At 40.5% G+C, this 26,138-nt stretch overlaps 1 protein-coding gene across 18 annotated transcripts in view; it reads right to left on the reverse strand.

The window, feature by feature from the left end:
• PRRC2C (proline-rich coiled-coil 2C) overlaps window positions 1-26,138 on the reverse strand; it is a 65,388-nt gene that overhangs the window by 24,302 nt on the left and 14,948 nt on the right. For 13 of the 18 annotated variants that reach the window (XM_010581421.1, XM_010581350.1, XM_010581453.1 and 10 more), the window contains exons 5-22: window positions 24,524-24,661; window positions 22,314-22,564; window positions 21,849-21,928; window positions 20,733-20,866; window positions 20,562-20,649; window positions 20,133-20,274; window positions 19,136-19,210; window positions 17,733-18,360; window positions 16,741-16,910; window positions 15,865-16,111; window positions 14,566-14,779; window positions 11,403-13,763; window positions 9,992-10,200; window positions 9,238-9,392; window positions 8,437-8,779; window positions 7,858-7,943; window positions 6,655-6,843; window positions 3,667-3,918 (exon numbers count right to left, since the gene is read on the reverse strand). In XM_010581421.1, the coding sequence (XP_010579723.1) occupies window positions 3,667-3,918; window positions 6,655-6,843; window positions 7,858-7,943; window positions 8,437-8,779; window positions 9,238-9,392; window positions 9,992-10,200; window positions 11,403-13,763; window positions 14,566-14,779; window positions 15,865-16,111; window positions 16,741-16,910; window positions 17,733-18,360; window positions 19,136-19,210; window positions 20,133-20,274; window positions 20,562-20,649; window positions 20,733-20,866; window positions 21,849-21,928; window positions 22,314-22,564; window positions 24,524-24,661 (5,762 nt within the window). Of the gene's footprint in view, window positions 1-3,666; window positions 3,919-6,654; window positions 6,844-7,857; window positions 7,944-8,436; window positions 8,780-9,237; window positions 9,393-9,991; window positions 10,201-11,402; window positions 13,764-14,565; window positions 14,780-15,864; window positions 16,112-16,740; window positions 16,911-17,732; window positions 18,361-19,135; window positions 19,211-20,132; window positions 20,275-20,561; window positions 20,650-20,732; window positions 20,867-21,848; window positions 21,929-22,313; window positions 22,565-23,002; window positions 23,164-24,523; window positions 24,662-26,138 lie in introns of those variants that run through there. The other 5 variants (XM_010581386.1, XM_010581394.1, XM_010581485.1 and 2 more) reach the window with 2 other exon arrangements.

Here is a 26,138-nt window from a genome sequence, read left to right on the forward strand (position 1 = left end):
AAGTTGCGCATTTATATTTGATTCCAATAGGTAACCTTAACCCAAGGTAGAACAAGGCAAGCACACGAGGCTGCTTTAATCACAATGTCCTTCGAATGAAGTAATTAACTGGCTTCTTGGTTTTCTAAGATGCTTTACTGCATTAAGAAAGAGGATATAACATTATTAAAGTTCCTTCAAGGTTTGGATGCAAATTTTACAGGGTCTCAGCACTAAAATTCCTTACAAAAGAAATTAGATCAAGACTATCGCTAGCTTTCTCACTTCGGAAACTCACAGCACAAAAATGCTTTTTCACTAGAATTAAAAAAACCCCACTATATCAAGTCTGGTGCCCTTAGAAGTACATACGCAATGCTGAACCATCCTACAAGGATGAGTTACATGCTGAACATGCAGATAAGACAATGCTTTAGCTGTAAGAACACCACTCCATAAACTGTAGGTTAACCACCATCCTTCATTTACTGGTACATTAAGACTAGGAATCTCTGTTAGATATGTCTTATCACCAGAAGCTTTTGTAATTCAATTAAAGTGATTCTCCTGTGCAACTGTTTTACTGAAGAAACCAACTGATTACTTTATAATAAACTAGTAATAGTAATTATAGCAAGAGCAAAAAGCTGTACATGCTTTTTTGGAGTTATCTACAAGTTATTTATACCTGAAGAAAAAGAACAGGCAAACTTTTTATAACTACCTTCTTTGCCCAAAAAGAAGAGATCACAAAACCTGAAGTGACTTTATGAACAAAAGGACAAGGCAGACCTCAGAGTTGACCTTGCCATAAAGAATCAGGGTACATATGGGATTCATTAGTTATTTGATTTGTTCCTGATTTACGTAAATCACTCAAACCAGAGAGCTTGTCAGATACTGAAAATTTATTCTCAAGTACAGACTGTGTCCTTTCAGACATCAGCTCTGTAGCACGCAGGTGTTATCAACTACCTGTGCAAACATTTCATTGCCATGTCTATAACCAGTTATTGATCGTTCCTGTGATTTGAAAGCTTCAAAGCTTTAGAGATGGTAGGGTGGGGAAAAGCAATGGGTAAGGTGTCTTGCCCAACTCAGACTTACACCATCAGATCACCTTTATTCCAAAAATACTGCAAAACCCAAGAGAAACAGCTGCAGTTGCTTCAGAGCATCATGCTTATGTTCTGAATTTAAACATCTCACCCGTATGAATTGATTTATATTTATACAGTTTCTAAGGTAAAACAGTCTTGTATGATTAAATGCACATGCTCTTACAAAGATGTTTGTTTTGGGATGGATGGGGTACTCGTTACAGAGCTTCTGCTTCTGAAGGAGGACAGCTGGCTTGACTTTTACAAACATTTAAATCATGAAATACACTAAACAAAGTGTGCCTTCCTGGAAGCTGAGTAGTAGTGTCTGAGAAGGACATTAAAGAGTGTCAAAATCATTTACATTTGGTAAAATTTCAACATCTGACATTCACACAACAGAATAACGATGTCATCACTTCTTTCCTCACTAATGAGCAATGGAAAGAGTACAAAGACAAGAAGAAAACAGTTGCAATACAAAACAGCATAGGAACTCCAGGGCTGGAGCAGTATTTGAAGACATTTTAAAAGCCACTTTAAAAAGTAGCAAGACTGGTTTATTCCTGCAAAATCTAGATGAAGCTTATCCTCTCCAATAAATCTGCAGGTTGTTGGTTCAACTTCCAGAGAATTAAATATAAAATATGACCGCCCCTTTCCTAGAAAATTTACTGATGCCACGGGAACTACTCATGACAAAGGAATTCAAAAGCAACCTGGAACTGTTGAGACAGAAATATTTAGGCCAATTATTAAATGCCTCTGTTATCAACCACTTAATGAGGAAACTATGGGGAATTTTCATATCCAGCACAACTGGAAAGTTTCCTTTCACTCTGGTCTTCCCTCCAGAAGACAGAAGCTTTGTGCTTTAATACTGTGATACTTCAAAGAACCTTGGCAACCCATGTTTAAGTAAGGCCATAAAGGCACAAAATTCAGACTCCCCTTTTGAAGATCTCATACTTTAAAAATACAGTTGTAGAGACAAAATTACACTGATTTTAGTAGAGCTAGTCCATATTGAGTTAGCCTGGAGTAATCAACAAAGATATGTTTCCTATTCTGTAGGTGGCTTAGAAGAAGTGCCTCCTCTTATCTTGAGCTCTGGTCACAGGAGCTTGACAGACAGTGAGAAAGCATGTGACACACATACAAACAGCCTTCTTAAAAATATTTGAGCAAGCTGGTGTTTATGCCTCTACACTTCTGATTCTGCATACCAGAAGGGAACTTTAACCGTTTCTGGTATCAACATAAACCATTCACATCCACATGCAAGATGGAAACTGCCAGCAAGGATGAGAAATCCCAGCACCGAATTTCCTTATGTATTTGCCCTTCCACTCAAAAACTCAAGTTTGCAGCTACTATGTCAGACACAAATATCCTCCTTAACGCTTGCTCTGTAATAAGACTTCACTGAGATAGCATCTTCTGCTTGCATGACACCTCAGCAATAAACTGCCAAAATGGTCTTTTTTTCTTTTGCCAATTGCAGGTGACAAAGATAAATTGTGAGTGATCTGCATTTCAGACTCTTCAGCAACTTATGTAACTCCTGCAGAGGATCATTTTTCCTAAATGGCATCAGAAAATTTCTGCTTAAGACTAGGAAAAGGCAAATTGGGACAGCATGCAACAAAATTGAGTCTAAACTCATAAAACCACCTTACAAATGCACAAGAAGCATTTTTCCTTTACGAAAGCAGGTGTAACTATTAACTAGTAGCTACTCAAGCTGCATGGTTTCTTTACATTTGAGAGGTAACAACCATAGTTCTTGCTCAAGACACAACACTGCCATAGTGAGGGCAGTACACACACAGGTCCTTAGGCAGAAAGGAGAGCGCCTCTGTGAATGTTTTTCAACCGGTGCTATCAATGTACCACAGCTAAGAACTGAGTTGTAGAACAATGAATCCTGCCAGCAGGTCACCATCTCACTGTTGAGCAGTTATAAAGAAGTCAGGGGAGTTCCATGCAGACAACTATGATGAGTCCTCAACATCCTGAAGGAGTTCTGCAAGGGATATCTTGACAATATCCAAGCCAACAGGAGCTGACATACAGACCCTTTAGATAAACTGAACAAGTCTTATCCAATGCTTTAGCATATTCCTAGTTTAGAGATTTCTTTTTTCACAGAACAGCACTTAATTCACAGCTTCAGGTCATCCATGCACTCAGCCAATGATCGCACACACTACTTCAGTTCTCTGCTGAAAGTCAAGCACTCATCTCACATATGTCACATATATCTGAGTTTGCAGAATCTGCCTATACCAGGCTCCAGTGCCACTCTCCACAGCAAGGCTCAGGAAAGAGTTTTCACATTCATAAGGCAGCAAAGAAGTTTAAAATCTTCCAAGCTGATCTCTGTACAGGGGTATGACAAACAGCGTGTCTCCGTACCATTTCTGGAGAACTGTTTAATTCAAGCAGGACTGATATGTTTCATATCTGTTATTCAGTGGGCTCTGCGGTCCAGGTAACTACCACCATCAGGCAACCAAGTGTCAATTACATCATTGTAATCATGTTTTACATATAGTGCTCAGTAATTTATCAGTATTTTTCTTACCTTTGTGTTTGTTCCAAACTCTGGAGCAGACACAGATATCATTGTTCCTATTTCTGTGCTCAGTTCACTTGCTGCTTTGGTTTCCTTTGTAGTGACAGGTTCTGGACTTCTGACAGAGGTGGGAGATGGCTTCTCCTGTGCTTCAGGATCTCCCTGTTGGGCATCCTTCACCTTCCTGTTCTTTAAAGACCGTTCTTTCCCAATAGGACCAGGTTTATACTCTTTGTTTTCTACCGGACTCAAGTCTGGAAGCTAAGTTAGTGTTAACTTGTCAGTTATGTCTTCCCCCCCATGTCCTATCCCACAAGAATATTCTAACATGCTTAAAATAATTTTGTTTAAATCTAAAAAAACTTTCCTGAAGGGCAAGCATTTTCTAACAGATAAATAATTTGAGACTAAGTTAGCAATACATACATGAAATGCATTCATTTTAAACACTAGGAATCCAAACTGTTGTTTTCAAGAAATACATTTTTTATGTTAAGTGGTAGAGTTCAACTAAAATAAGATCTAGTTAAAATCTACAGAAGAAAGCCAGCTTGACTCTCCTTACAAGAAAAGCAGAAAAAAAGTATAGAAGCCACAAGACTTCATATACATACAGGTTATTTTAATATTCAGAGAATCAGGATTTTAATATTCATAATAAATAATAATATTAATCAGGATTAATATTCAGGGCCCCAGGAAACAGAAGACTCTACCTTCATTTGAAGGTATCTCCATGTATGGATGTTGGCAGCATTCTTCCCTAGGAATTGAGCACTAAGGGGATATCCAGAAAAAATAAAAACCTTTGTGGAAGTGCTGCCTTATATTGCAGACACCCTCGGGGAACTTGAATGCTCTGCTGTTTAAATAGCCATATCCTTTCTGGCTGAGACTACTCAGCCCATTTCACTACAGAGCAGCACAGTAATTCCTTAAAGGCAGTCCTTAAAATCCTATTCCTTAAGCTTTGATAGTGGAAAGACAGAAGCTTCTGGTATTGTCTCTATAAATATAAACCAGCTGTTTCAGGAGTAGATGAAGACTCTTTACAATACAATGCTTTTGGCGAGAGTGGAGTTTCCCAAAGGTATCTGGTACCCTCAGGAGGCCAGCAGAGACTAGCTTTCAGAGGGAAGAAAGAAAACAGTAGAAGCAGATACCTGAGCTCTGCAATGCAGCAATCAGGAACATCAGCCACACCTCACCCCAAATATTTTTTGCTCTAACAGTTTACAGAGGCAGAAATTCCTCCAGACACTTTAAGGTCACACTTGGAAAGGTAAATTGCTTTGTTTCAAGTATGTTCCTCTTACATTGCCCATATTAGTTCAACAATACTAACCTCCAATCCTGAACATAAGTTTGTATTTAGACTTCATAGCAAACAATATCACCATGGGCATGGTGGGTGTGTAGGAATTGTTTGTTTGTTTGTTGGGGTTTTTTTTGTCATTAAGACAGTTAAAGGATTACAGCCCTCTCATTCAGAAGAGTACACAAAAATGTCAATCTCCAATGCATTTACCTTTTAGTCACACATTTGTCTTTCAACAAAATCTACAGGAGTCTTGATAGCTATAACCAAGCAGAAAAAAGGAATTTTCTACACAGTATAAAGTAGACTCTTTCTCTCTCTCTATTTAACTTTAGAGTTCAGTATCTTTAAGTGATTTCATGGGGGCAATTTTAGGCCTGCTGCTAGTATATCAGAGATACGGGTTTTGAATGTGCTGGGTTACAACAATTCACCAGCAGTATTAACTACTGCATATTTCTCTGCTGTATGGGTTTTATATTTTGCAATAAAACCCATGAACTGCAGCACACTCAGTGCCTCATGTAGCAGAAGTTAAATTCATTCTACATGTGACTGCACCTTCAGATTTCAGCTTTTTTTTTTTTGAAAAAAAACCAAAACCCAACACAAACACAACCAACACAAACAAACACACACCCACTCTTCTAGAAAGACAAAAGGTTTGTAATTACATCAGGACTGCTGCCAAATCTCAGACATCAAGAGGGACTGAAACAGCTGGTTCTCTAAGTCACCAGCCATGTTTATCTGCTATAACCATCTCTTTCTGGGAGTAAGAAGCTGGTGCTGAGCGCTAGCAATGCACAGATAAGTAAGCACTGGAGGTAGAAATAAGAGCAAAGTACCTTTCATTAATGTGAAAGATCACTAAATGTAATCTAAATGACAGGAGGAGAAAGTGTTACTCCTTATGAGTGGTAACAACAGAAATACAAAAAGATGATAATCAAATGGAGCCCTTAAATCGCTGGAGGGCAACCAATACACTTTAAATAGAGGTAAGTTTGATTACCTATCCAGTCTTCCTAGATCAGTTGTAAAAAAATTAATTATCCAGACATCTGTGCATTTGAATTTGAGACTTTAAATCAGTGGCTCTAACATTCCTCCCTTTTTTCCTGCTACTTGATGTATTACTCATCTTGGTAATCTGGCTACAAAATTAAGCAGGGTACCACGCATCATTTAGAGGAGGGCAAGGCAGGCATGGTGGCAGGAAAAACTACTGAAACTGGAAATACAGCCAGGGCAGAAACAGAATGCCTGTTTCAAAACAGCTCTCAAAGTCTGAGTGAAGTAAGCTCAAGAGAGAACCCAAAACCCCAAACTAAAAAACAAACCCAAAACACTCTACCACATCCATAGTCTCCCCAAAAAGCTATCGCAAATCCATAATCCCACCCCCGCTCTAGCAACATCCCTTGTTCCAAACACAGAACCAATGGATAAACTCTGCTGGGCCAGGAAGCTGTTTATTTACACTTGCTCCTTGAACTGAATTCCCCATCTTCTCTCCAAGAACCAACTTGTTGATTGTTTTAAGAAATATAAAAGGTGAATGAAATATTTATAGGTCTAGCCCTAACTGAATGAGTATTCTATTCCATTATTTGTAACCTCTTTTTGGCTGAACTTCTTTAAGTTTAAAAGTCTGTACTGAAGATACGATCTTTTACCTTTTGTGCTTTGATGGGTCCAGCCCGAGGCTGTTTCTGTCTTTGCTCTTTTGGTTCTGGCAGCTTGTCAGCAGACTTCTCAGAAAGTACAGGGCCAACTTCATTGTCACTGCCACTGGAAGCTGGGGCTCCAAACTGAATAGTTTCTATACCAAGATCGACTCCACCTTCCTGCCCAGGCTTTGTCCCCTAGTTAAAAGGTAAACATTTAATGCATTTCAAAAGATTTCTAGATTGGTACAATGCCACTAATTCAGAAAAGGGCACAGAATATCCTCAGCTGAAAACCACTAAAAGGGTATGTTTACCTTCTGCCAGCAAAAGCATTATTTGTGACCACAACAGATTTGCAAGAGTAAACAATATATGAATGTGCACTTCCTCCCCCTTAAGTTCCTATTGTTGACACAAGCTCAAGAGTAAGAAAAAAAAACAAAAACAGTGAAGAAGTATGTAAACAACATCAAGATGATGAACTGCTAGAGAAGGGGGAGAGGGACAAGTGCAATATCAAAATGTCCACATTCAGGTTCACAACATTTTCCTGAAAGTTCAAAAATTAATGTTCAATTCAAGAGGAACAATGAGAAATTAAAAAAGATTTCCAGATATCCTTATGCAGTTAAAATTGCCTCCTAAGAGAGTCATGTCACATTCTTACAGTTTAAAACAAAGTCAAGACCAAAAAAGCCCAAGAAAAAAACACCACAGGACTTCAAATGTAAAATTTAGGGCTATGCAAATTCCATGGGATAAGCAGAGATGATACAGTTACAAAGCATCTACTGCTTTTTGTATCTCTGATTTAAGAAGGGACACAAAAAACATTTAGTTCCTTGGAGACATCCTGTTTCTGTCTACATTACTGAACTGTACATGAGTGTTCACATGCAAACTAGGCAATATTTTTACTTAAAAAATGCACTGAGAAAGAGCTTCAATAGAATCAATAGAAGAGTAAGATTCAATAGAATCTGTGAACGGCTGAGTTTTTATTAAGAGAACAGTTTTTCCATCCTGCAATCATAAAAGCACTAGCCTGTATCCTATGTTTCTGTACTATCTCCTGACTTCATGGGATTCTACACATACTAGTTTAAAGTACATGCACACCTGAATAAATGGATAATCTGTACCCAATTCCAATTCAACATAGTTTGGGTAAGCTTCACATACAGCTACTCTTCTTCCCTTTATTCTTACCTCTGGAGATGTAGCTGAACCAAAAGATGTCAAAGGCTTGTTCCAAGCGCTGACCGAAGGTGGCTGAGGTGGGCTAATGGGTCCCACTGACAATTAAGAAAAGAGAGTTAAACCCCGCCGTGCAATGTTGCTAATGCATTCAATTGAAGTTATCAGTTGACTGAGAATTAAATTATAGACATCTTGATTAAATAAGCTTTGGTTAAGAAATTGTTAACCTATTCAGCAGTTAACAATATACTACCTATTTAGCTACTTTCAAGTCGGGCAATCATCATTTGGAAAGATGATCAAGACCGACAAAACACAGATTCCTGAAGGGAGTGACAGCTGCTCATTCACAGTGAATGAAGAACACGACAACAATGTAAAATACTGAGTAATACCATACTGCAAAAATCTCTTTTCCTACATATTCATAGGATACAAGGCTGCACTTGGGAATGCTGCCCTCTACTTCCCATGCAAAATACATTTGTAGGTAGAAATGAGACATTAAGAGAGAAAGCTAGCGCTGGCAGTCGGCATTCTCTAACTACAATGCTTGCCCCTGCTCCAAATCCAAAAGACACCACTTACATTTTTTGGAGATGTCATTTAGAACTGCTGTAGGAGGCACCTTGTTTTCCCATAATTCAGTTCCTAGACCGTTGTGAGCCTGGGTGTTTTGCAGAACTTTTCCTGTCACTGTGTATTCTGTGCCGGCTGTCCCTCCTGCAGCCTGGTTTTGTGGCTGAACAGAAGCCTGTGGCTGACCTGGAGTCTGTGCGGTACACGGAGGCTGTGCCTGAGCTTGTGCCTGAGCTTGTGCCTGCTGTGCAGCTGCAGCTGCTGCCTGTTGCTGCTGCTTTTTGGCAAATCTGGGTGGGAGCTTGGAATTCTGACCTCGGCCTTTTTCGCTTGATCCTTTTTTGGTCCAAACCTGTAAGCAGAAGCCAATTTTATTCTTACAGCTGATAGTCTGTATGGACACCAATTGTACATTGTGTAGCAGCAAAAAGCAGACTGATTAACTCTGTCATTAAATAAGTTTATTTTTTTAGGGGTATTTAACCACAGGAACAATGATCTCTCATCTGTTTGCCTCTTGGAATCAACTGATTCAAGCAATAGTATAAATCTTTATCAAAGCATGAAAAATGGTGTTTTCAGTTCGCCAGTTCTACCTGCCTGACAGTGCCCAATCAGGAAGTACAGAATTCTAAGATGAATAAGCGAAAATTAGTTTAATTTACTGATTCTCAACAACTTAATATTAACACAACTATCTACTTAAAAATATAAGGTGAAAATATAGCTTTGGAAGGAAGGTCCCGCACACTTCACAACATTCCCAGTACCACAAGGAGCTCTTTCCCACTACAAATGCTGGTTTAGTACCTGCACTGTTTGTTCTTCCTTCTTTCTGCGCTCCTCATCTTGCAAGCGTTTTTGTTGCTTCTTAGACACCACTTCTGTGAAACCATCATCATTCAAGTTAGATTGGGAGTCTTCAACTACTGTCACTTCAGGGTGATCATCAATGATCACAACACCTATAGAAAAAGGAAAGGTATAGATGCTGCTGTTTTAACAGCTTAAGATGCAGCGCACCAAGCCAAAATCTGCTTTAGAGTGGAAGCTACTTCCCAACAGACAGCGGCCCTGATTAAAGGTAAGCTTCTGCTTGCCAAGTGCTTTGCTGTTGACAGGAGTTAATCTTTAAGAACTGACAAATTGGAGGTTCCTGTACCAGACTCTCCAGGAAATAAGAACCAAAACATAGTAATGAATAATGAACAGCCTTCCCAGATATTAGCTGTAAGCTTATCAGTGATAGCCACTGCCTTTGCTTATGAAGGTTAAGCAAATTATTAGTGTGGTGGAAAATGGCATGAACAACAGAGCTAAGATGAGATGATAGAACAAAATTGTTCTTATCTATACATAAAAACACACATGAGATTTGTCACCTTTTAGAGGCACACACATCGTTAATTAGATATGACAAAGGTAGCAATACCCAAGTACACAATTATTCTGGTGTTTAAAAAAAAAAATCACCACTCCTTTTTTAAGTTTTCAAACATCTAGCTCTATATGCAGCAAAGCCAGCAAGACTACAAATTCTTGTTAGCATATTATCAATACATACTTGCATAATTATTAAGATCAAATTGAGACAAGGCATCCACTTTTTCCTTAGGCTTCTTTGGACCACCCTTAGGTTCTTCTCTCTTTTTGCCACTTGCATCCTTGGCGCTCTTTTGTCCTGTAGCAGTAACACCTCCATCCTCCTGATGTATAGAGTTGCTGTTGGTGGGATCAACACCAGGCACAGTTGCTGTCTGCTCTTCAAATGGTCTATATTAGAAAAAAATTGAGAAAATTAATGACCAGCCACAGAGAACACTCAGGAAGGAGCTAACAACATAATGCAGATCCCATTACAGGTCTTTAAGTGTCTACTGTGCAACTTCTTAGCAGGCTCCAGACTCTTACTTTCAGCTCCTCAGTGAGAAGAAGCTTAACAGTAAAAGCTGTTTTGAGGACATATCAAACGCCCTGCTGCCAAAAGGAACTGCAGAAAAAAAAGGGCATAATTTTATGGTCACCTCTGGCTTGGTCTATGTAGTTAGAGGTACCAAAACTCAACAAGTATGCAGTTCAGTATGCTTCAACGGCAGTAAAGCCCTCCATGGGAAAAAACCCAAAACCAAACCAAACAGAAGCTTACAGGATGCAATGTGAGCAAATATAAACAAGGTACAATATACTTGCTCCACAGGCTCACTTGCCAAAAGCTATCCGAAGCCATAAGAGTCAGATTTGCAGCATTCAGACTTTGCTGTGGAACCTGGAATACCCAATTTTTGTTTCAACATCACTGTTAAGTGACTAGCCAAAAGAATTCTTAATAGTTTTAACTCAGAGGTTAAAGCACTGATCACAAGTTTAAGCCCAGGCAAAACATGAACTTAGAATATCGCAGCCTACAAGGATAAGAGTCCTAGAGTACAGGGTAGGCATTCAATGAAGACATGTCTTGTCCTGCCTCCCACTTATCAGACTACTGTGCACTGTGGCTATGAAACAGTGGGCAAATAGTAACATTAAATAATTATCAAGTTTCAATCAAATTTAGCATATAGAGAAACAAAGTTTAGTTTCAATGGCAAGCATGTCTCAACACACTTTTCTATGTTAGGTGATCGATCTAAAATGCAATGCAGCAATTTACGTATTAACTGCAAACCTGCTCACATTAACATTTCAGCTTGCATCCAAATCTTGAGAAACATGGTTTGACTCAGAAACAGCACTGCAATTTTTTTTAATTGGGTATTTTTAACACTGTGCAAACAAGAATACTCTGCTTTTAGCTCCATGTTCCAAGTGTCTGTATACAGACAATATAGGAAGTATGCAGCCACAGGTGCATGTGTTTGTCCTACTCTCTTTTCTACCATTTTACAAATCTAAAATAACTACTTATGATTTTGAACCACAAGAGGACAACAGAAGACCATGACCATGGGTGCTTCCTAACAGAAGCTGGTACTCACCCTCTTTTTCCACTTCTGGGTGGAGGACCACTCCGCCTGTCACTCCTAGGCCCTGAGAAGTTCCTCCCTGGTTTAGCTGGCCCATTGTTGCCACGTCGGTTTTGACGGTCTATTCCAGGCCGCTGACTAGAGAAACTTCTCTTGGCTATTTCCCTTTTTGGAGCTCCAGTGTTTTCTCCTGCCTTTGCAACCACCTGTGCTGCTATGTCTGCTGTTTTCTTCTCATCCCTCTCCCGCCTCTCATTGAAGTCACTGCTTTCTGAGGCTGTTTCCCACTCTTCATTGGCCTGGTCTGAAGAATTCTGGTTTGACAAGTCTGGTGTCTTACTTCCTGACACATCCAGAGCAGTGTTGGAGGGCTCATTAACTGCATTACTAACTGTGGCACTTGTTGATGAGCTGGCTACCACCTCATTTATCTTTGATGCGGCCTCTCTTTCTTTTAGGCGCCTAAAACGTGGTGGCTTATCTTGCCTTGGAGGCCGAGCAGGTCTTTGTCTTCTTGGCCTCTCTCTATTTGGATCAAACTTTCTCTCAAATTTTGGAGGTCTTTTATCAACTGGTATAGGACCATAATGTTCATTTCTTCTCGGAGGCTCCCCATCTTCTGGTTTAATGATCTCTGTTTGCCTAGGGTTCCACTGATTGTCTCTGTAGGCTGGTCTCCTTATTGTGGATGGACGTGGAGGACGCCCACCAGGATCTCTGCCACCACGTCTATACATTCCTCCTCTGCCTCGCCTAGAAGGCTCTCCTTTAGGAAGAAATCCTGGTTTGGGTTTGTTCTCATCATCTCTTATGTATGTTTTTTCTAGGGATCTGTTGTCTACCCTGATATTGTTTTCAGGTTTGAACGACAGGGGCTTTGGAGGCTTCTTGCCATCAGCTCTTTCTTCTCTTTTTGGGTGCTTGCCTTTGATTAGACTTTCTTTGTCTGACAGCAGCGTGTCACTAGCGCTTTCATGAACTTCACTGTCAGAATCTGTCTCTGAACCATGCTGTCGCCGTCGTTTTGGGATCACTTCAAAATCAGAACTCTCACTGCGAGTTTCACTCTCTTCTCTTTGCCTAACAGGCCCTGAAGGCACGTGGTCTGATCTAGGCTTAGGATCTCTGTAGTGTGGGTACTCTCTATTATGGCCTCTACTGCCCCGACCACGTCCTCCGTAAGAACCCCTGTAGCTACGACCTCTAGAATAATACTCCCCACGACCTCTGCCTCTGTATCCCTGATCTGGGAACCAGTCTCTATCCCTAGCCTCTTTCCAGTACGTCCTAGGTGGTAATCCAGGCTCTCTTTTTACTGGTCTGGTTTCTAAGCGTGGTTTCTCTACAACCTCTTTGCTAACTCCCTTCTCAGTCTGCTTCTCTTCCTTCACTGCAGTAGCTGGCTGCTGAACATGTGGCTGCTGCTGTGCTGCTGGTTGAGCAGGTGGCTGCTGCTGTACTGCAGGGGGAAGCTGCGGAGCAGCAGGCTGGGCAGCTGGCAGCTGCTGCTGGACTGGAGGTGTGGGTGGCTGAACCAGAGCTTTAGCTGCAGTCTCAGTTTGACTGCTCTCCTGGCTTGCTGGCGTTGGAGCAGCATCCTGGGTTATCTTCTTAGCCAGAGCGCTGCTGGCGGCGGATGTCTCTAGCTCAGCCTGAGGCAGTGGCACTTGAGGTGCTTCCTTTTTGTCACTTTTTTCAGACTTGCTAGGTTTTTCACTAGCTGTCTTTTCTCCTTCTTTCTCCTTCCTCTGCTCACGCTCTTCTCTCTGTTCACGCTCTTCCTTCATATCTCTAAGCACAGGTTTTTTAATAGGACCTGATCTTCTTACTGGTCTATCACTGCCTTCATCTCTCCTGCCATAACCTGGCCTAGGACCCCATCTTGTTTCAGACTTAGGTTTGAAAGTTTTTTCAGGTTTTGGTCCTTCTGATGTTCTATTATTGATCAAAATATCTTTTTTTGGCTTAATCTCAAGTCTCTCAATTGTCTCCTTTGTCTCAACAGGCCTGTTATTTAATTTAGGGATATTTGTTGCTGTCTCATTCCTCTGATCTTCTGATTTTAGAGAGTGACTTGAACCATGGGAAATGCTTCTCTTTAGTGAAGAGTGACTTTCCCCCACAGACACCAACTCTTCTGGAGAGCTATGTGTGACTTTCTCATTCACTCCTTCAAAATTAACTGCTGTGTTAGGTGTGTCAGTTTGGAGAGGTTGTACATCTTCCAAAGGCCTGCTTGGGAACTTTTGTACCTCCACCTCTCCTGATTCTCTGAAAAAGTCTGTCTTTGGATGAGAGTCCAACTGGTTGTGTTCTACAGGATAAGCAGCAGCAGGGACAGCAACTCGTTCTTGCTCCAAGTGTGCCTCAGACCTAAGCAGCAAGCAATTAAGAATGTTAGGGTGGGGGGAAAAATTTTTACTCATAAATATTTACTTAAATCAAATAATCTTCTATTTCTATGAAGGATTAATGTCAGTTCTAGGAAATAACAAGTATTAATTTCATAGTGGCTGCTAGTTGTAGAGGTCAATTTTATTCTATCCTGATTAAGAGTTCAGTGTCAAAGTACAATTAGCTATAGGAATTTATTACTGTTAATGGCTACACATACCATTTTAAATGGAACCCCCAAGTTAGCAGGCTAATGTCACAAGTATTACCCAGACAGCAGTAGAGCAAAAAGAATTTTGGGGTACTTTTAAGATGTAGAGGAAGCCTTCGTGACCATTCATCATGCAGCAAAGGTCAAAAGTGACTGTCTTGCTTTATACCACTTGTATATGAGTTTCAAAAGTGGTATGTTAAGTACATCAGACAGAAGTTCTCTGATATGGGGAGGATAGAGAGCAGGACAACACTGTAGGACTGTTCTACAAAACTGAAAATTCAAAATATTATGGCAATCACCATTCATCAAATTATGTTAAGGATCCTAAACAAGGGGTAAATTGTCTTTCTACACCTTACTACAGAGCAGGCATGTCTTTTGTTTTATAGAACAGTGCCAACTACATGGGATCGCCCAGTCACAAGTCCTTTTAAAGTTCTGTGTGAAGAGCAGCTATAACTCAGTCAGCTTAAACTGTGTTTTGCCATGTAAGTTACACAGCCAAGTGTGTAAATATGCAAGGCTTGGAGAAGTGACACGAAGGAGTACATCACTCAGGCTTACCTCAAATCGTCAGGCTCTTCTAACACTTTGGGAGGAGAACTAGATTGCTGAGGTTCTGCATGGGGGTATGGATCCGACCCCCACATCATGCGGGGCTCTGACAAAGGAACAGTGTGCTCTCTTGCTGAGCGAGCTATATGTTCAAATGAATCTGAACTGGTTGCCGACCCCTCTATCTGGTCTCTTCTCATCAGTGGTTTGGGAGGCATAATTCCTGCGCCAGATGCAAGTTCAACAATTAAAACGAGTTTAACATTAGCAAAGAAACCTACCTCAAGACTAACAAAGCATATCAGGAGGTACTGAAGAACACTATTCTCTCTCCTCCGATCTCCTTTCCACTGTACCTTCTGCTGTTGAAACCAAATGTCTATTCACTGCCATTTAACCTCAGAATGGCTAAATCATATTCACCACTAGTACTCTATGTACCAACAAAAGGAAAAGCTGTGTGCTTCCACTATAATGCAAAGAACCAGGTCTGTAGACCTGTAAACTTGTGGGTGAAGTTTCTGCTGTAAGATGTGAATGGTAAAAGGCAAGATGAGTGTACACACATGTTTTTTTGTACTCTGTTAAGGACTGGGTCCTTTTTTTTTTTTTGTTGTAACATTTAAAAGAAATTCTACAGTTTTCACTGTCTTTGCTTAGCCTGCCATTTCCTCCGTTCATTCCTTGCACTCATTCAGGATACTCATTCCCTTGCTCATTAGCTGGACAAGTATCTCCATTACATTACATGTCAGACTGATATTATTTATGCATAATAGCTTTCCTAACTGCAAGTCAGATGGCCATTCCACAAATTAAAAAGGACTTTTTAGTGCTAAGAACCTGAAAGCACAAATTTAGTAAGGCTCTAGAGTCTAATACATAATATAAAAATAACAAAATTTCATGGCTTTTTTTACTAAGCCATGTGGTATCAAGTGCTAACATATAATGAAATACAAATGGTAAATACGCTATTTTTCTCAGTTCAAACTAACTGATACCAGCTTTAATATCTGTAACAAAGTAAGGCTTATGCTGACATTCTGAATACATCCTTAACTGTCACTAACATGCCTATAATGTGAAAGTTGTGATTTTACTTTACAGTCAAAGATACACATTGACACATGACTATCATTTTTCCAGTATTACTAAAATCTATTTTGTCTCAAACAATGAAATAATGTAGTTTTCTTCTTTAAAAACCCCACCCATTCGCTGTTACTATACATAGTGTGGTTTGGGAAAGACTTCTATTTCAAAACCAAGAAAGCTGAACAGTCAAGAAATGCTGCCAGATTTTACCTGGATGAATAGGAGGCATATCCATTGCAGGTCTTCCTGACATCATTCGTGGGTCCATGTAAGACTGCATCATAAGCCACCGTGGATCAAAGCCCATTGAAGCTAAATGCTGAGGATGGGGCTGCATGGGCTGGTAAAGGGGTCTGTGCTGGGGAGGTGGGACAGGGCCACTAGAAGGCTGTGAGGGAGCAGACTGTGGAAGGACACCTTGCTGTTGTTGCTGCCACTGCTGCTGTTTCATTTGCTCCTGCATAACAGAAAACAGTATTACCAGACTTTTTGTTAAGATGAAAACTTGAGCAGAATTCAAATAACCCTTTGAAACAACAAATACAGTTATCTCCAGGACACTATGCATTCTGAAAGTTAATTGCAAACATGCATCAGGATGAACTAGGAGAAAAGGGAGAAAACCAGACCAGACAATTTAGAATAGATACAGTTTTGCTGGTGTTCAGCTGAGACACAGAACAACCTATGCTTCATGCATGTCATTAATGCAAAGTGCTCTTCAGACCATAGGACCCAATCGAAATTACATTTGTGAGTGTCATACCCTTTAAGGAAAAGCTGCAGAAACAATGATCATCAAACCCCAGGTTCCATAGGCAACCACTGGGCAATGCTCTACTGCCAGCAACTGATGGAAGAAACAGCCAGTTTTAAGAGCCTCTCTTGCCTTCTGCTCACTTACACTGCAAGTGACAAGAAGTGTTCCATGCAGAGCAATTCCTGCCAATACCACAGATGTTAGAGAAGCTGGGAACCAACAACTTATGCTTTTTGGAACTCCTATGGTCATGTTCTTATTCAGAATGAGACAGAAGACATCATTCTTTTAATGAGCTTCCTTCTTTTAATGAACAGGTTAGTTACCTGTTGCCTCTGAAATCTTGGTGGTAATGACTTCTGGAACTGTTTAGAATAGCCCGAGGAAACAGCAGGACGAGGCTGAGATCCTGAATCTGGCTCACTCTCATGAGTCACTTGTGAAATCTCTTTCTCATTCCGACTACTATCTTGTCTGGTAAAGACCGCTTGATCTTCTGAAAAAAAAAAACAACCAACCCCATGCGGGAGACAAGAGTGAATCTTGAAACTATGACAATTTAACCAGAACGTCAGATAAAGGATGTTGTTCTAAAATGAAAACAGTCTGCATTCTCTAACCTCACAGTCTTAGTTTCCAAAACCAATAAAGGCAAAAAAAGGTAAGAATGACCCCTCAAAACAGAACAATTGTTGTTAATACGTCTCTCGGTGTCCCTTTTAAACTCAAATACACTGGGTAATCAACCACTGGCATTTAGGTTGTAACTATTATGTGATTTGAGAAGTGCTGTATCAATGCTACCATATTACATTTGAATCAACTTTTTTTATGAACCAAAGTTCGGTTTTACAATCACTTTTATCCATTTAAAGGATAACAGAACCTTATTAAGCATAGTCTAACAGCTCTCTTGTGGCATTCAAGTTCCACTACAAAAAGTGCACCAAGTTTAAATACATGCTCTTTGTGTCTACTTCTCTAGGCTCGCTGAAAGAACAGAATAGCTGAAATAATTTACATTGCTTTTTAGCAACATAAGTTGCTGACCCTCCTTTAGAAAGAAAAGAAAGCCTGATTTTCTTTCTGTATTCTTCAAAGTCCAGCCTAAATCCCAGAACCCATTTTTCCTTTAATGTTCTGGTGAGTTGGGCAAACAGGTCTAGCTCAAAGGACAGTTAGCAGCTGTAATGTGCCAGAAAAACAAATGGTCTAGATGCACTAGGTTAATTAGGTATGCAAATTAGACTCCTAGATTACAACTATGCTCTGTGGCTCATCTTTAAGACAGACAACTCCTACTTGCGTGAAAGCATACCTTTTTCTTCCTTGTTATTTCTGGTTTCACTTTCTTGTTTTTCTACTACAGGTGTTGCCACAGGTTCTACAGGCTCAGGAACCTCATGTGCTGGTTTCTCATCTTCTTTCTCCTTCTCACTCTCCTTTTCCTCTTTCTCCATCTCCTTTTCTTTCTCTTTCTCCCTTTCCTGCTCTTTTGCCTTCTCCAGTTTTTCTTTTTCTTCTTTTTCCTTTTCCTTCTCCCTCTCCCTTTCCTTTTCTTTCTCCCTTTCCCTCTCTTTCTCTCTCTCCCTCTCCCTCTCCTTTTCCCTCTCCCGCTCCCTTTCTCTTTCCCTCTCCCTCTCCCGCTCCCTCTCCCTCTCCCTTTCCCGCTCTCTCTCTTTCAGAGGGTCTTCCCGGGAGGGTTTTGTCACACAGCCAAATTTCTCATTTAACCGTTTTAGCTTTTCAGCACAAGCGGCTTTTCGCTGTTCTTCCATTCTTCTTTCTTCCTCTTCTCGCCGCTTACGGGCTCGCTCAACAGCAGCGGATATCTCTGACTGCTGTCTTCTCCTCTGTTTCCAAATTTCATCTTCATCTGGTACTGGTTTAGGGGGAAAGGGTCCCTGCCTTCCAGGTCCTACCTGGCGATCAGGGGGAGGAGGGTGCTGCAATATTAAAATCAGTTAAGTCAAGTTGAACATGTATGATATAAATAGCCAGCTGAAATATTACATTTTAACTATTTGTTGACACATGTATTTGCATGGCACCTTTAAAAAGCAAGATTCGGAAGAAAAAGCAAGCCCCCACCTTCCTGCTCCAGTTCAGACTCATGCAACTTGAGCTTAGAAAGGAGAGGTAAGGACTCAGTTGGGCTCATGTCACTCCTCCTCCTCATCACCAAGGCAAAGTGACAGCAAAGATGACAAACATCTTTTAGATTTGTTTACAGGCCGCTCTAAATCACAGAGACTCAGGGTAGATCTCAGACAAAAGTCCCCCCAAGGAGCCAAAGAAATTCCAGGTAGCTCAGGATAACAGAGATTTTAATAAGACGTGTTGAAAATTGGTAAGAAGCTACTATATACACATTTTGTTTGGGACTTCATCTCCCTGTCTGCCTCAACAATCAGCGCTCCAGCACTGTTCCCATGCCCATGTCCTCTCTAGTTCCCAAATGGGACTGGATAACTGAAAGCTCTTGAAGTTCTCATGCATTTCATACGCCACTTACAAGACAGGGCTGCTTTACACAATTAGCAGCATGGCTGTGTTGGGGTCCCATTCTTACTGGCCACAGTCACTATGATCATTTTAGTTGTTAAAGAAAAGGCTCATCCTTATGTGAAGCATATTTTTACTTTCCTTAGTCAAAATCCTTCCACCATAGCATTAAAGAATGTAACTCAAGGAAGTAAAGACAATTCTAATCTTTCTTACCGGTGGTAAAATAGATTTTGGATGAAGAGCAGGACCACCTCTTTCATGTATAGAAGGCTGTGCTGGACCCCGATCCTATTAGATCAAACACAGTACCAGGGTTAAGCAAGCTCATAACAACAGTCGTGCTAACAAATTTTAAATTTACTGTTTTCTACTGCATTAAGATACTACACCTAGTGAACTATCTGCACACAACACAAATTTGCATGCAAAACAAGGGCAAGAACATTTCCACTTCACACACTGAAGATTACTTCACTGAAGTAATGTACTTCATTACTGAACAATTACTTTAGAAATTCCCACGTCCAAATTCCAGAGTTTATGTTACTGCACTGTTTTTTCTCTCGGATTCAGTGTAGCTTCAAACCTTGAAAGACGTGATCTTTATATACAGAGAAAGTGCAAGTACAACTAATTCAGGATCCCCCAGCTTCATTACTACTGGTGTCAAGAGAAAACATTTCTGGGAAATTTTCAAAGCCAACAGTAGCTTTTCCTGTGGGGGTGTGGGGCAAATTAAAAAAATAGGGCTGAAGCAGACATAAGCTGAGGTGGTTGCCACTCATCCTCTACTAGAGGATAAACCAAAACCCAAAATGGCTGAGCTGATGAACTCTACACGGTCTGTATAAAATCTATCTGCCTGCCAGAACAGCTTTATTCACTGTTACAGGGATGGACAGACAACAGTATAGAGTTAAAGCTTGCCAGTTGAGTCACAGTAACTGACACAAGCGTTCTCACCCCCTCACAACTGTGGATTAGAACACAGTAGATAAAGACATGCTATTTTTATTTTGCGACGAGAAGCAGCTAAGTTGACTAAGCAGCACCCGATCACAGTTACCACAGCTCAGATAAAGCTTTCAGTAGCTAATGCTTTCACTCATGTTCATAACCTTAATTGACCTGTCAGTTTGGAAAGACACCCGAGTTGGACCTCTCCTGACAAGGCTGTTGCCAGAAGAGCTGAAGAAAAGAACACACAAACCTGATCAAGCTGAGAGCTTTTGCCGTAAGACCCTTTGGTTGCTGCTGTGGAAACCTGTGTAGCAGACTTAGCACCTGTCTGTTCTTCTGTTTCCTTCTGGCCATCAGGACTCTGGGAATCTTTTGATGGTGTTTGTTCATCACTATGTGCAAAGAAATAAGAAAAATGGAAGGTGTACTCCACACAGGTATTTGGTGATTTATCTTCTATCCTCAATGTTTCTTAGCAAGAGCAAAAATTCCTCACAGCAAGGATAATTTCTAGTACATGCCCAGCTGACTGGAGTCTGCAGACAGTTATGCAATTTAATACAGTATTAAATTACTGGAATAAATGTTATTGGAATGAGTACTTGCACTCATTTCATTCAACCTTCCCAAAAGCTAAGCTAGTTAAGTGGCATTCACACCCAACTGGCAAGCAACTCACCCACTTTCCTTTTCTTTTTGACTACTTCCTTGCTCATCATCATCACTGAAGTTCAACTGCTCAGTGTAATCCACTTCACTCTGAGCACCTGATGCATAAGCAAATATTCAATTAATCTTTCAGAAGGATTCAATGTACACATAACAGAAAACATTAATTTGATGTGCTTACCAGCCCAGCCTTCATCAGCCTCAGCATCTAGATTATCAAATTTATCAAGTTCTTTAAGTTCACTAGCACTAAGAATGGATGGTCGCTCAATAGGTTCTGAACACCATGAAGGTGGTCCTCTTCCCCTTGGCCCTCTAAAATAAAAAAGAGAGAAACAAAGACCACTGTCACTATTTATCCACAAAATGACTAGATAAAATGTCAAATTGTATGCAATTATTTGAAGTATACAGTACTGTTCTCTCAAATACAGTATAAATGTGAACTATCATCCATGTGTGTGACTATTGTAGTTCAAATAATTACTGCTACACCACCAGATGGTTCTTTATGTAAGAGAAAGATTAGATGCTATAGTCTTGCTTGCACACTTCATAAACAAGCCAAACATCAGTTGACAGTAGAAAACCACGTGCCTTGTAACTTTCAAACAACAAACTGCATGCATCTGGCATCCTTCTTAACACCAATTTATCCACCTTGGAGATATTCCTTTATACTTTTCAATGCTTTCCCACTGTCAAAGGTTCTGTACCTTCTTCCTACTCCTATACTCAAGTTTTCCCAGTCATCCCTCTCATCCTGTCCTCTTCCTGATCCCAACAACAGATCACCCATCAAAGTTTGTACCCTACTGCCTATAGCATCCCCTATTTCCTCATGCATGTGCACAACCATCCTCAACTATGGAGAAATGCACAGAAAGGAGGAAAACTAATTTTATAATGCATTACAGTTCTACAGTTTTATAATGCATTAGTTGGAGAGCAGTAGAGTTGAGAACCAGAAATTAACTACTTTCATTATAACAATAAAAGAGTCCTTTTACAGGCAAAATACTGGTTGAAGTTTTAAAGGTGTCCCCAACTGACTCCTGCTCTTCCCAATCAAAAACCCTGTAATGTGCAGAATTCCCTCAAGTTTTGCAGTTGTCAAACACAAATCACTCCATGGCACTGCTCCACACAAGCCAAACTTGCGAGACTAACCAGTGGCAGTTCTTATCTAGTGTATAATCATAATCAATATACTCAGTGCAAATTCCCCCCCCCCCCCTTTTCTCCATTGAGTCAGAGTTCATACCCATACAACAGTAACACTTGTAAGGTTTCTTACCTGCTGGGCTCAGAATTGGGAAATCTCGTTGGACCTTGCATGGAAGGAGGATATGCCATTCTAGGATACTGATTAAACATCTAAGAAAGGTTTAAAAACAGGAGGCATTCATTAAAAAAAAAAAAAAATCATTGCATTAAGCATACTGAGATCATCGAAGGAATCACAATGGAAGTAAAGCAAGACTCTTCACTCAAGACAGTTTGCTTAATATCACAAGTGTGTGACATCAAGTCACCAAGGTGGAGTGATTACAAGCATTGATCAACTCCTGACAAGTTCAAACTCAGTGTAGCAGGAGCAGCAACAGGTAGCCACATCCTTCAAGGAGTTGGTTGCAATCCCACCTCTTCTAGCAGAACTGCTAAGCATTCCATGGAGGGAGGAGAAAGGGGCATAAGGAAATCACGCTAGCCAATAATCAATCCCTGCTGCTTAAAAACTTTTCATGTAACCATCACTTACATAAGGTGGCATCATTGCTCTGTACTGAGATGAGATAGGCGGTTGCTGCTGGCCATTCAGCTTGGGCTGAGGGACCTGTGGTAACCGCACATCCCTCTTTTCTGCTGCCTTCTGGCCGTCATTTTGTTCTGCTGGTGTAGCATTACCATCTTCTTGACCAAGAGCCTTAGCTTCTTGATCGGTTGGAGAACTGGGCGAGTTGCTCTTATTACCACCTTCTCTCCAACTAGTAGCATCTGCATGGACAGAATCAGTACAAGAAAAAAACAAGAACAGACTTTATATTACAGATTTACAGATGGGCATGATGAAAAACACATTCTTCCTACCCAGTTTTCAGAGACACAGCGATCTGTGCAGACACATGTTCATATCTGCTACCGAAACAAGCAACGGCCACTTGAGAAAACAGAGGCTGTTTTCTAATCCTCTTCAGCCCTATATCCAGCTGTGTTCCTGAAGGCTAAGAGTTAAATTTATAGACTGCTCTTAGTTGTCCTACTCTACCTTCCAAACCACAATGCAATTTAGGAAGGATACTAATAATAGCACAGGAGAGAAAACAGATTTAGTTGTGGTAAGTGGGCCATTGTTGACTCAGTGAGAAGATGCTGTCAAGGGAAAGATCACGCTTCTTAAGCGGCAAAGGCCTACCATGAAACTCTCAAGCAGCTCAAAATGACATATACCTGTACGTTAGAATCTAAGTGAAGACAGGTATCCAGAGTCTGGCTTGTATCTCTGTCTGATAAGGATAGAATAGAAGTAATGAGGGCTGTACTTCTTGGTGTGAATGTCTAGCAAGAAGTCCAGGAAAAGTAAGGGATTTTAATGACCTATCACTTGTGCCAGGCAGTCCATTCTTTTAGGAGTTTCTGCCTACAGAGCATGGGTTATGACAAAAAAAAGAGTAAACTTAGCAGCAGTGCTCAAATCCACAGGGACCAACAAAAATTCAGACACACATTGTAAATAATGTTCCTTTAGGGGCACAAACCCTTTAAGCAGTGTTAAAACTACGCTCCTATGTATCCATTACAGTTCTTCCACTTATCTTTGCTGGGGAGCACAGCTGCTAAAGGGGCAACACTCGTCATGTTGGTTTACATGCTTTCTGACAGCTTTCTGCTGTCAGACCTGAAAGAAGGTCTTAATATAGTATGCACAGTGCCAACCAAAACTGTAACTGCCTGTAGGAGGCTGGAAGAGATACGCGTAGCTATGGAAAATAGCTAATTTGGTATTGGACATCTCTCAAATTTCTTGACACGCTTATTCTTTACATCAAAATCAGGTGAGGACATTAACAAGCACATAGCCTCAGTCTGCAGGACCTGACAAACAAATCAAGCAAAACTGAGGCCTGTACAACAGAGAGGAGTTAAGGATTCCCCAAGAGCCCAAGCCCTCTAAAAGCAGGGCACATCTTGCCTACCACTGGCACAAGACAGTGCCACCTACACTGCAGGAAAGGATCCCTAGTCCCATCAAACCTCATCGAAAACAAGCTTTTGAGGAAGAAAGGAATCCTGTTTTTCACTGGAAGCAAGCACAATCCCACATGCCCCCCCATTAAAAGAATATGGGGAAGCAATACATACACATTTCTTCAGAGACATCTAAAACCAGCACTGTTATGGTTGTTTTCACTAGATCTAATCCCCGCCAGCTGAAACAGATCCAGCTAGTCAGACCACCTCAGCCATGAGCTGAAGATGCCAATGCCTTTCAAATCACAGTCCACTCTTTTGGTATCCTGTAGATCAAACTTCCTATTCAGGATTTTTCAGGCTACTCTCTTATGAGAACTAACTATTTGGGGACAACCCTAATGATGATTTATATAATTAGTTAATATTAGGAGAATTGATTAAATACATATTTTAGCTGTTGTGACCTCTAGCAGCCAGAAGTAAGAAAATGCCAGTATTGTACAACTAACAAATGCTCTTCAGAGCACAAGTGGAGTACTGACTAGGTTGGGAAAACAGAAAGTGAACTGCAGGATAGGATTAAATGCCCTATTTTCCACACACCAGGAACACAGTAAAGCAGAAGAAAGCCCCGAAAATCTGTTTCTTCAGTGTAGGAGTGTGTTGATTAAAACAGTCAATTCATTGTCAATTTATTTTGTACAGGGCACAAGTAATCTTGTAATAAACAAGTTACACACCCACACAACTTCACAAAAATTTGTAGTATATACTTACTTTGCGGTCGCAAGTTGGGTCCTGATCCGTGGAGCTCTTCAGGTGTATCTTTCTCTTTCCCTGACTTTTCCTGATCCCCAGCTGCCGGCAGACTGGGAAACTCTTGCTGGAAATAACTATTTACTTGAATAGCTGGACCTACGCAGCAAGATATTCACAAAGTCACAACTTTCTGTAGTCATAACAGTTCAGAAAGTGATAAAAGCCTGATCACCCTTAAAAAGTGAAGGTTAAAGCCACATTAATTTACTGGCAACATAATTCACATAAGTGAAGAGCAATCCTTGTAAAGCATTCACATTTGCTACCAAAGTTGTTAAATTTACTAGGCCAACTATCACACCTGTTGGGGCTGAGAAAAATCCAGAAGCATCAGAAAGTAATAAAGGACAATGGAACAAGACTTAACACAGGGAATACTGGAAATTCCTCGGCTCTATTAACACTGTTTTCTTCTCCTTCCAGACAAAGATTTCCCTCAGTTTATGCTACAACTATAGTCAACCCCAAGAATGGGAAACTACATTATTGCAAAAGCCCTTAAGTTTAATTACTGTTCTAATAACAACAAATAATTCTTCAGGACTTTAAAAGGCCACAGCTTTTACATTATGAGAAAACTATCAGAACCATAGCATTCTTTGATTTCTAAAACCCTTGACATCATAACTCAGGATTGGAATGTAAGACTTCTGTTGCACATGGTAGGGAAGCCAAATATATAGTCTTCCTCTTTAGAAGGTTTTGTTAGCATCTACTCAGAATCAATTTCTCACACCCCCCTCCCCCCCTACACATAATGGATATTGACCTATTAGGTCAACTAGTACCAAATCACTGATAATCTTACTAAGGGAAGATTTCTATTCCAACAGCCTGAATAACACCCTGTTCCTGTACCTGTCTTTATTACTGGCTACTGTAAGTGACATTGTATTAGGCTACATGGATTATAGCGGAAACTCACAAAAAAGGATCTGGACATATGCCATCCAAAACCCACCAATCCCCATGATACACTTTTCTTTTTTTTTTTTTTTTAGCTAACAGCTAGAAAGCTTCTGTTCTCTCCGATCTGTGAAAGAATCCTTTGTAACAATAAAATGCAGGGATGTCCTGATGGTTTTTTTTTTTTCCTTAAGATTATGAGTCAAGCACAGGATAAACTCCTTACTCTTTGTACTTTCTTTGTAAACGCATGACAGCAAATATCACTATTTACCCCTGTGCCTACAAATTGCCTTGAAATCTTTCAATCTTCATTCCAACTTCACATACTATGGATCACATTAACTTGTTTTTTGTTAATGGACACTGGACTCTTGACATTCCCAAGCAGCTACATCCAATGACTTGCTTAACGGGACTGAAAACTGCAGTCACACTAACTGGATGGCCTTCCAGGCAAGGGAGCCTCTTCAGAGGTCCTGTGGCATGCAACATTCATGAGTTTTATGAACTTTGAAAAATGTTTTCTGCTCAAGTCTACACAGTAGACTTTAACAGCAGTCTGTTACAGCAGTAACAGCAACAATGTTTTAATTGCAAAGTAATGGCATCCTCAGTGATCAGCTTGACAGCCCTTAACCTATCAACCTGAAATAGCCAGATTGTC

The sequence above is a fragment of the Haliaeetus leucocephalus genome, unplaced genomic scaffold (genome assembly GCF_000737465.1).
Source record: "Haliaeetus leucocephalus isolate CR32 unplaced genomic scaffold, Haliaeetus_leucocephalus-4.0 Scaffold76, whole genome shotgun sequence".
NCBI lineage: Eukaryota > Metazoa > Chordata > Aves > Accipitriformes > Accipitridae > Haliaeetus > Haliaeetus leucocephalus.